General features: G+C 38.0%; 1 protein-coding gene across 1 annotated transcript in view; it reads right to left on the bottom strand.

Annotated features, from left to right (window-relative positions):
• Positions 1-12,213, bottom strand: part of DYNLT2B (dynein light chain Tctex-type 2B) — a 28,137-nt gene that overhangs the window by 13,673 nt on the left and 2,251 nt on the right. Inside the window, exon 2 of the mRNA XM_007171612.2 lies at positions 11,417-11,550. Within this exon, the coding sequence (XP_007171674.1) occupies positions 11,417-11,550 (134 nt within the window). The remainder of the gene's footprint in view (positions 1-11,416; positions 11,551-12,213) is intronic.

Raw genomic sequence — 12,213 nt, 5'->3', positions numbered from 1 at the left:
ATGTTTTCTTAGGTCAGTCTCCCAAGGCAATAGAAATAAAAACAAAAAAAAAACAAATGGGAGCTAATCAAACTTACAAGCTTTTGCATAGCAAAGGAAACCATAAAAAAACAAAAAGAAACATATGGAATGGGAGAAAATATTTGCAAATGATGTGACAGACTAGGGCTTAATCTCCAAAATATACAAACAGCTCATACAGCTCAACAACAAAAAAACAAATAACCCAATTGAAAAATAGGCAGAAGACCTTAATACAGACAGACATACAGATGGCCAGTAGGCACATGAAAAGATGCTCAACATCACTAGTTATTAGAGAAATGCAAGTCAAAGCTACAATGGGGTACCACCTCACACCTGTCAGAATGGCCATCATTAAAAAGTCTACACATAACAAATGTTGGAGAGGGTGTGGAGAAAGGGAAACCCTCCTACACTGTTGGTGGGAATGTAAGTTGGTGCAGCCACTATGGAAAACAGTATGGAGGTTCCTCAGAAAACTAAAAATAGAATTACCATATGATCCAGCAACCCCACTCCTGGGAATATATCTGGACAAAACTATAATTCAAAAAGATACATGCACCCCATGTTCATAGCAGCACTGTTCACAATAGCCAAAACATGGAAACAACCTAAATGTCCATCAACAGATGAATGTATAAAGAAGATGTGGTACATATATACAATGGAATACTACTCAGCCATAAAAAAGAACGAAATAATGCCATTTACAGCAACATGGATGCAACTAGAAATTATCATACTAAGTGAAGTAAGTCAGAAAGAGAAAGGGAAATACCATATAATATCACTTATACGTGGAATCTAAAATATGGCACAAATGAACCTATCTACAAAACAGAAAGAGACTCACAGACATAGAGAACAGACTTGTGGTTGCCAAGGGGGAGGGAGGGAGGGAGAGGGATGGACTGGGAATTTGGGGCTGGTAGATGCAAACTATTATATATAGAATGGGTAAACAACAAGGTCCTACTGTATAGCACAGGGAACTATATTCAATATCCTGTGATAAACCATAATGGAAAATAATATTTTAAAAAAGTATGTCTCTATGTGTATAACTGAGTCACTTTGCTGTACAGCAGAGATTGCCACAACATTGTAAATCAATTACACTTCAATAAAAAAATTTTTTAATAAAATAAAATAGTCTTAGATACAGTGGGAGGAGAGTAAAAAAAAAAAAATCACCCACACCACATCAGAACAAAATTAAAAGAAGCTGAATGGCAATATGCAAAGGTACAACAGCAAAAACAAACCAAAGAATAACAAGAAAAGAAACGTACTGCTTAAAAGACCAAAAAACTCAACCTAGGAGATAATATAAATCAAGGAACAAAGAGAAATTCCTCACAACTGATTCATAATATAGAAAAATATAAGCCCACAAATTCAGTAAAATAAGAACTCAATCAGATTACAAAACAACAGAAAGATGAAAGGGGAGATTATAGACCTAGGAAACAAACTGCATACTCACATGATATCAGTGCAGAACTAATCAATTAAAAATGGCAAGAGAGGGCTTCCCTGGTGGCACAGTGGTTGAGAATCTGCCTGCCAGTGCAGGGGACACGGGTTCGAGCCCTGGTCTGGGAAGATCCCACATGCCGCGAAGCAACTGGGCCCGTGAGCCACAACTACTGAGCCTGCACGTCTGGAGCCTGTGCTCCGCAATGGGAGAGGCCGCAATAGTGAGAGGCCTGCGCACCGTGATGAAGAGTGGCCCCCACTTACCGCAACTAGAGAAAGCCTTCGCACAGAAACGAAGACCCAACACAGCCAAAAATAAATAAATAAATAAATTTTAAAAAAAGAAAATGCATCTAAAAAAAAAAAAAAAAGGGCAAGAGAGGGGCTTCCCTGGTAGCACAGTGGTTAAGAATCCACCTGCCAAAGCAGGGCACATGGGTTCGTAGACCTGGTCCCGGAAGTTCCCACATGCCACGGAGCAACTAAGCCCATGCACAACAATTACTGAGCCTGTGCTCTAGACCTCGCAAGGCACAACTACTGAAGTCCGCACGCCTAGAGCCCGTGCTCCGCAACAAGAGAAGCCACCGCAATGAGAGGCCCACACACCACAAAGAAGAGTAGCCCCCTCTCGCTGCAACTAGAGAAAAACCCACGCACAGCAACGAAGACCCAATGCAGCCAAAAAATAAATAAATAAATAATTGTTTTAAAAATGGCAAGAGACAAGACAGACACAAATGAAAACAAATACTGACAAGGTGATCACAAGTATACGTCAAAGAAAAAGGAAGAGATTATGGCAAAGATAATAGATGTGGAAGACAGAGATGATTCAACACATCAGTATTTGGTGTCCTAAAGGAGATAATCTAACAAATGGAACCGGAAATGTACTCAGAGATACAAGAAAATTTCCTTGATATGGAAAAAATAAAATCCGCAGATTAACAGACATAAAATGCTCAATACCAAGCCATACCCTAGAAAAACTACTGAGCATCAAGGTTAGAGACAGGATTCTTTCTGCAGAGAATGTCAGACTGGCCTCAGATTTCTCCACAGTAACATTCAATGCAAGAAGACAGTGAAGCAACATCCATAAAATTCTCAAAAAATAATTAACTCAAAATATTATATTCATCCAAAATATATTCTCGTTTAAAGGCATTCTCAAACATGAAAGAATCCAGGGAATACAGCATTTCTGAGCCCTTCCTGAAAAAACTTACAATAAAATCTCATCAGGTTAAGAATTGAACCAGAAAAAAGAACTCAGCAATGGAAATAGCATGGTGAAAGGACTAAATAGTGGGCAATCATTCCATTTAAATATAGAATGCATGCTATAACACTATGGGAAATAGTCTATAGTATACCATTGTTTTTAAAGTATTTATCTGTATATATACATAGAAAAGGGGACTGGTATGATGGTCACGTAATATTAATGATTCTTCATGGGTGGGGGCATTTGGAGTGATTTTTCTAATTTTAATTATTTTTCTACACTTTATTTTTTTATAACAAGCATGTATTTTTTTTACAATAATTTAATAGTGAATTTCATTAAAAATCTGAAAACAAAAATGCTAATATACTGGAGGAGATTAACCAAGATGGCGGAGTAGAAGGACGTGCTCTCACTCCCTCTTGCGAGAGCACCAGAATCACAACTGGCTGCTGGACAATCATTGACAGGAAGACCCTGGACTTCACCAAGGAGGACACCCCACGTCCAAGGACAGAGGAGAAGCCACAGTGAGACGGTAGGAGGGGCGCAATCAGAGTAAAATCAAATCCCATAACTGCTGGGTGGGTGACTCACAGACTGGCGAACACTTATACCACAGAAGTCCACCCACTGGAGTGAAGGTTCTGAGCCCCACCTCAGGCTTCCCAACCTGGGGGTCCGGCAAAGGGAGGAGGAATTCCTAGAGAATCAGACTTTGAAGTCTAGTGGGAATTGATTGCAGGACTGTGACAGGACTGGGGGAAACAGAGACCCCACTCTTGGAGGGCACACACAAAGTAATGTGTGCATCGGGACCCAGGGGAAGGAGCAGTGACCCTGGGGGAGACTGAACCAGACGTACCTGCTGGTGTTGGGGGGTCTCCTGCAGAGGCGAGTGGTGGCTCTGTTTCACCGTGGGGATAAGGACACTGGCAGCAGAGGTCCTGGGAAGTTCTCCTTGGCGTGAGCCCTCCCAGAGTCTGCCATTAACCCCACCAAAGAGCATGGGTAGGCTCCAGTGTTGGGTTGCCTCAGGCAAAACAACCAACAGGGAGGGAACCCAGCCCCACCCATCAACAGTCAAGTGGATTAAGGTTTTACTGGGCTCTGATCGCCACAGCAACAGGGAGGGAACCCAGCCCCACCCATCAACAGTCAAGTGGATTAAGGTTTTACTGAGCTCTGACCGCCACAGCAACAGTCATCTCTACCCACCACCAGAGCCTCCCATCAAGCCTCTTAGATAGCCTCAACCACCAGAGGGCAGACAACAGAAGCAAGAAAAACTACAATCCTGAAGCCTGTGGACCAAAAACCACAGTTACAGAAAGACAGAGAAGATGAAAAGGCAGAGGGCTATGTACCAGATGAAGGAACAAGAAAAAACCCCAGAAAAACAACTAAATGAAGTGGAGATAGGCAACCTTCCAGAAAAAGAATTCAGAATAATGATAGTGAAGATGATCCAGGACCTCGGAATAAGAATGGAGGCAAAGATTGAGAAGATGCAAGAAATGATTAACAAAGACCTAGAAGAATTAAAGAACAAACAAACAGAGATGACCAATACAATAACTGAAATGAAAACTACACTAGAAGGAATCAATAGCAGAATAACTGAGGCAGAAGAACGGATAAGTGACCTGGAAGACAGAATGGTGGAATTCACTGCTGCGGAACAGACTAAAGAAAAAAGAATAAAAAGAAATGAAGACAGCCTAAGAGACCTCTGGGACAACATTAAACGCAACAACATTCGCATTATAGGGGTCCCAGAAGGAGAAGAGAGAGAGAAAGGACCAGAGAAAATATTTGAAGAGATTATAATCGAAAACTTCCCTAACATGGGAAAGGAAATAGCCACCCAAGTCCAGGAAGCGCAGAGAGTCCCATACAGAATAAACCCAAGGAGAAACACGCCGAGACACATAGTAATCAAAGTGGCAAAAATTAAAGACAAAGAAAAATTATTGAAAGCAGCAAGGGAAAAACGACAAATAACATACAAGGGAACCCCCATAAGGTTAACAGCTGATTTCTCAGCAGAAACTCTGCAAGCCAGAAGGGAGTGGCATGAAATACTTAAAGTGATGAAAGGGAAGAACCTACAACCAAGATTACTCTACCCAGCAAGGATCTCATTTAGATTTGATGGAGAAATCAAAAGCTTTACAGACAAGCAAAAGCTAAGAGAATTCAGCACCACCAAACCAGCTCTACAACAAATGCTAAAGGAACTTCTCTAAGTGGGAAACACAAGAGAAGAAAAGGACCTACAAAAACAAACCCAAAACAATTAAGAAAATAGTCATAGGAACATACATATCGATAATTACCTTAAACGTGAATGGATTAAATGCCCCAACCAAAAGACATAGACTGGCTGAATGGATACAAAAACAAGACCCATATATATGCTGTCTACAAGAGACCCACTTCAGACCTAGGGACACATACAGACTGAAAGTGAGGGGATGGAAAAAGATATTACATGCAAATGGAAATCAAAAGAAAGCTGGAGTAGCTATACTCATATCAGATAAAATAGACTTTAAAATAAAGAATGTTACAAGAGACAAGGAAGGACACTACATAATGATCCAGGGATCAATCCAAGAAGAAGATATAACAATTATAAATATATATGCACCCAACATAGGAGCACCTCAATACATAAGGCAACTGCTAACAGCTATGAAAGAGGAAATTGACAGTAACACAATAATAGTGGGGGACTTTAACACCTCACTTACACCAATGGACAGATCATCCAAAATGAAAATAAATAAGGAAACAGAAGCTTTAAATGACACAATAGACCAGATAGATTTAATTGATATATATAGGACATTCCATCCAAAAACGGCAGATTACACGTTCTTCTCAAGTGCACACGGAACATTCTCCAGGACAGATCACATCTTGGGTCACAAATCAAGCCTCAGTAAATTTAAGAAAATTGAAATCATATCAAGCATCTTTTCTGACCACAACGCTATGAGATTAGAAATGAATTACAGGGAAAAAAACGTAAAAAAGACAAACACATGGAGGCTAAACAATACGTTACTAAATAACCAAGAGATCACTGAAAAATCAAACAGGAAATAAAAAAATACCTAGAGACAAATGACAATGAAAACACGACGACCCAAAACCTATGGGATGCAGCAAAAGCGGTTCTAAGAGGGAAGTTTATAGCTATACAAGCCTACCTAAAGAAACAAGAAAAATCTCAAGTAAACAATCTAACTTTACACCTAAAGAAACTAGAGAAAGAAGAACAAACAAAACCCAAAGTTAGCAGAAGGAAAGAAATCATAAAGATCAGAGCAGAAATAAATGAAATAGAAACAAAGAAAACAATAGCAAAGATCAATAAAACTAGAAGTTGGTTCTTTGAGAAGATAAACAAAATTGATAAGCCATTAGCCAGACTCATCAAGAAAAAGAGGGAGAGGACTCAAATCAATAAAATCAGAAATGAAAAAGGAGAAGTTACAACAGACACCGCAGAAATACAAAACATCCTAAGAGACTACTACAAGCAACTTTATGCCAATAAAATGGACAACCTGGAAGAAATGGACAAATTCTTAGAAAGGTATAACCTTCCAAGACTGAATCAGGAAGAAACAGAAAATATCAACAGACCAATCACAAGTAATGAAATTGAAACTGTGATTAAAAATCTTCCAACAAACAAAAGTCCAGGACCAGATGGCTTCACAGGTGAATTCTATCAAACATTTAGAGAAGAGCTAACACCCATCCTTCTCAAACTCTTCCAAAAAATTGCAGAGGAAGGAACTCTCCCAAACTCATTCTATGAGGCCACCATCACCCTGATACCAAAACCAGACAAAGACACTACAAAAAAAGAAAATTACAGACCAATATCACTGATGAATATAGATGCAAAAATCCTCAACAAAATACTAGCAAACAGAATCCAACAACACATTAAAAGGATCATACACCACGATCAAGTGGGATTTATCCCAGGGATGCAAGGATTCTTCAATATACGCAAATCAATCAATGTGATACACCATATTAACAAATTGAAGAATAAAAACCATATGATCATCTCAATAGATGCAGAAAAAGCTTTTGACAAAATTCAACACCCATTTCTGATAAAAACTCTCCAGAAAGTGGGCATAGAGGGAACCTACCTCAACATAATAAAGGCCATATATGACAAACCCACAGCAAACATCATTCTCAATGGTGAAAAACTGAAAGCATTTCCTCTAAGATCAGGAACGAGACAAGGATGTCCACTCTCACCTCTATTATTCAACATAGTTCTGGAAGTCCTAGCCACGGCAATCAGAGAAGAAAAAGAAATAAAAGGAATACAAATTGGAAAAGAAGAAGTAAAACTGTCACTGTTTGCGGATGACATGATACTATACATAGAGAATCCTAAAACTGCCACCAGAAAACTGCTAGAGCTAATTAATGAATATGGTAAAGTTGCAGGTTACAAAATTAATGCACAGAAATCTCTTGCATTCCTATACACTAATGATGAAAAATCTGAAAGTGAAATTATGGAAACACTCCCATTTACCATTGCAACAAAAAGAATAAAATACCTAGGAATAAACCTACCTAGGGAGACAAAAGACCTGTATGCAGAAAACTATAAGACACTGATGAAAGAAATTAAAGATGATACCAACAGATGGAGAGATATACCATGTTCTTGGATTGGAAGAATCAACATTGTGAAAATGAGTATACTACCCAAAGCAATCTACAGATTCAATGCAATCCCTATCAAATTACCAATGGCATTTTTTACGGAGCTAGAACAAATCATCTTAAAATTTGTATGGAGACACAAAAGACCCCGAATAGCCAAAGCAGTCTTGAGGCAAAAAAATGGAGCTGGAGGAATCAGACTCCCTGACTTCAGACTATACTACAAAGCTACAGTAATCAAGACAATATGGTACTGGCACAAAAACAGAAACATAGATCAATGGAACAAGATAGAAAGCCCAGAGATTAACCCACGCACCTATGGTCAACTAATCTATGACAAAGGAGGCAAAGATATACAATGGAGAAAAGACAGTCTCTTCAATAAGTGGTGCTGGGAAAACTGGACAGCCACATGTAAAAGAATGAAATTAGAATACTCCCTAACACCATACACAAAAATAAACTCAAAATGGATTAGAGACCTAAATATAAGACTGGACACTATAAAACTCTTAGAGGAAAACATAGGAAGAACACTCTTTGACATAAATCACAGCAAGATCTTTTTCGATCCACCTCCTAGAGTAATGGAAATAAAAACAAAAATAAACAAGTGGGACCTAATGAAACTTCAAAGCTTTTGCACAGCAAAGGAAACCATAAACAAGACGAAAAGACAACCCTCAGAATGGGAGAAAATATTTGCAAATGAATCAACGGACAAAGGATTAATCTCCAAAATATATAAACAGCTCATTCAGCTCAATATCAAAGAAACAAACACCCCAATCCAAAAATGGGCAGAAGACCTAAATAGACATTTCTCCAAAGAAGACATACAGACGGCCACGAAGCACATGAAAAGCTGCTCAACATCACTAATTATTAGAGAAATGCAAATCAAAACTACAATGAGGTATCACCTCACTCCTGTTAGAATGGGCATCATCAGAAAATCTACAAACAACAAATGCTGGAGAGGGTGTGGAGAAAAGGGAACCCTCTTGCACTGTTGGTGGGAATGTAAATTGATACAGCCACTATGGAGAACAATATGGAGGTTCCTTAAAAAACTAAAAATAGAATTACCATATGACCCAGCAATCCCACTACTGGGCATATACCCAGAGAAAACCGTAATTCAAAAAGACACGTGCACCCGAATGTTCATTGCAGCACTATTTACAATAGCCAGGTCATGGAAGCAACCTAAATGCCCATCAACAGACGAATGGATAAAGAAGTTGTGGTACATATATACGATGGAATATTATTCAGCCATAAAAAGGAACGAAATTGAGTCATTTGTTGAGACGTGGATGGATCTAGAGACTGTCATACAGAGTGAAGTAAGTCAGAAAGAGAAAAACAAATATCGTATGTTAATGCATGTATGTGGAACGTAGAAAAATGGTACAGATGAGCCAGTTTGCAGGGCAGAAGTTGAGACACAGATGTAGAGAATGGACATATGGACACCAAGGGGGGAAAACTGCGATGAGGTGGGGATGGTGATGTGCTGAATTGGGCGATTGGGATTGACATGTATACACTGATGTGTATAAAACTGATGCCTAATAAGAACCTGCAGTATAAAAAAACAAACAAAACAACTAATACTAAACTTTCATTGGGTTATTTGTATGGAAATATGTTAATATAAATGTTTCAGACATTACATGAAATTTCTAAAAATCTTATATTTGTATTTGTATGGAAATATGTATGGAAATATGTTAATATAAATGTTTCAGACATTACATGAAATTTCTAAAAATCTTATATTTGTATTTGTATGGAAATATGTATGGAAATATGTTAATATAAATGTTTCAGACATTACATGAAATTTCTAAAAATCTTATACTTGTATTTGTATGGAAATATGTATGGAAATATGTTAATATAAATGTTTCAGACATTACATGAAATTTCTAAAAATCTTATATTTGTATTTGTATGGAAATATGTATGGAAATATGTTAATATAAATGTTTCAGACATTACATGAAATTTCTAAAAATCTTATATTTGTATTTGTATGGAAATATGTATGGAAATATGTTAATATAAATGTTTCAGACATTAAATGAAATTTCTAAAAATCTTATATTTGTATTTGTATGGAAATATGTATGGAAATATGTTAATATAAATGTTTCAGACATTACAGGAAACGTCTAAAAATCTTATATGTTCTGGTATAATGTTATAAGTAATAATCCTAGTTATTACTTTAAAATGTATATCTCAGAAATAACTAATTTTCTTGTCAACTGCATTATTATGAACTTTCATCAAATCTCTAACCATGGTCATTTTTAAGTCTTTTGTCATTTACAGACAGTTCTGGGTGTACTCTGATGATTTTGCAAATATGTTCCTATAAAAGAGTTTCATCTTCAAGAAATTCATGGAAAAGACTCTGACAAGTACAGGTTTCTGGTAACTGACTGTACTGCTGAACTGAATGAATAAGCATTTTCAGAACTCTAATGAAAAACTGATGAACTCATAAAAGTGCTAACAAAAGATCAAGATGAAAAAAAAGAAATTAATTACATGGGACTGAGTGAACTGATGAGGATGAGTATAATTTTTGTGACTTTCTGTCTGAATTAAAAAAAAAAAAAATCCAAAAAAAAAAAAAAATGCTAATATACTAACAGTTAATTTGGATGATGGAAATAGAATTGCTATTTTCTTCTTAGTATTTTTCTATATTTTTTATTTCTAAAAATTAAAACATATTAATAAAAATAAGAAAATACATCAAAGTATTAAATAGTAACTACCGGGGCTTCCCTGGTGGCGCAGTGGTTGAGAATCTGCCTGCTAATGCAGGGGACACGGGTTCGAGCCCTGGTCTGGGAAGATCCCACATGCCGCGGAGCGGCTGGGCCCGTGGGCCACGGCTGCTGAGCCTGCGCGTCTGGAGCCTGTGCCCCGCAGCGGGAGGGGCTGCGATGGTGAGAGGCCCGCGCACCGCGATGAAGAGTGGTCCCCGCACCACGATGAAGAGTGGCCCCCACTTGCCGCAACTGGAGAAAGCCCTCGCACGAACCGAAGACCCAACACAGCCATAAATAAATAAATAAATAAATAAAGTAGCTATAAAAAAATTAAAAAAAAAAAAAATAGTAACTACCATGGATAACAGACTTTTATATCATTAAAAAAAACACTTTATGTGTATTGTGCAGGTTTATTACAATGAAAATGTATTATGATTACAAAGACATTTCTTCCCTCCAAAAAAAATCTTTAAAAAAGAGTAAATAGGGAGTTCCCTGGTGGCCTAGTGTTTAGGATTCCGGGTTTTCACTGACGTGGCCCAGGTTCAATCCCTGGTTGGGGAACTGAGATCCCGCAAGCCGCGTGGTGCAGCCAAAAAAATAAAATTAAATTTAAAAAAATTTTTAAAGGGTAGATAGAAAGGACTTTTCAGATTGTATAACACTATTAACAAAAGAGACTGAGAGAGGTAGAAAGACAAAGAACAGGGAAGAAAAGCACAAGATCTGCTCTGCAGATGTAGAGTGAAGCAGGAGTGGAGTGCTGAGTAGGGCAAGTAGTTAAGGATTTGGCAGGAGAGATGCACTGAGGTCAGACTGTGAGGGTACTGATGGGAGGCTGAGTCCTTGATATCTTGGTAGAAAAAACAACCAAAAATTATGGGGGAAAGGAGCCCCTGTATTTTCTGGCCTTTCTGCATACTGGGAATTCTTGGATAGTAGTTCGGTACAACTAGGTATTTCACACCTTTGCTCTTTCCCACCATCTACAAAAACCTACATGAGTAAAAGTTACCAAATAATTGAGATGACTAGACAGTGAAGAAAAATTTGTGTTTAATAGAATCCACAGTTATGTCCCTTATTTAAAAATAAAGAAGGAGACAAATGAGTAAAATTGGATGTTTGAAAGGAACAAGTCGTTTCCAATTACCACCACTATTACCTTTTAATTTATCTTTAATATTTTCTGATAAACGTTTTGTGAGCTGAGGCATTTCTTCTGGAGAGTATTCAGCATTTGCCAGTTCCTCCTTGAGCACAGCATGGATACAGTCTTTAACCACAGAGGGTCTGAACCTAAATGAAACAGTTTGAAACATCCAGTTGGTAATTCCAAAACCCTAATTTACCTTCACAGCTTAACTTCCCCCAGTTTTTTGTCATTACAACCATTTAATCCTTCTTTTTCGTATTTTTTATTATAAAAGTAATAACAACAAATTAAGAAAACAAGTCATATTGCAAACCTATATCTCCAGCCTCTCCCCTGAACTTCAGACCACATATTCCCACCCATATTCCATCCAGATGTCTAGCAGGCAACTTAAATTTAATACATCCAACACTGAGCTTCTGATCATCTCCTCTCCCCAAAACAAGGTCCTCATCTCAGTCAATGGTAACTCCATTCTTCCAGCTGCTCAAGCCAAAAACCCTGGTGTCAGTTTGGTTGCCTTTCTCTCTCACAGCCCTCATCCCATTCATGAGCAAATCTTATCAGTTCTACCTTCAAAATAATCTAAAATTCAATCACACTCACCACCCCACTACCACCACCTTGCTCCAGACTACCATTACTTCTTTCCTGGATTACAATGGCCTCCTAACAAGTCTCTCTGTGTCTACCTTTGCCCCTAAATCCTGTTCTCAACATAGCAACTAGACTGGTGCTATTAAATACGTGTCAGATCATGACACTCCTCCGTTCAAAATACCCCAAATATTTCCCACCTCACTCAG

The sequence above is a fragment of the Balaenoptera acutorostrata genome, chromosome 4 (assembly GCF_949987535.1).
Source record: "Balaenoptera acutorostrata chromosome 4, mBalAcu1.1, whole genome shotgun sequence".
Taxonomy (NCBI): domain Eukaryota; kingdom Metazoa; phylum Chordata; class Mammalia; order Artiodactyla; family Balaenopteridae; genus Balaenoptera; species Balaenoptera acutorostrata.
The sequence above is the reverse complement of the archived record's forward strand: the minus strand, read 5'-3'. Positions and strand labels throughout refer to the sequence as shown.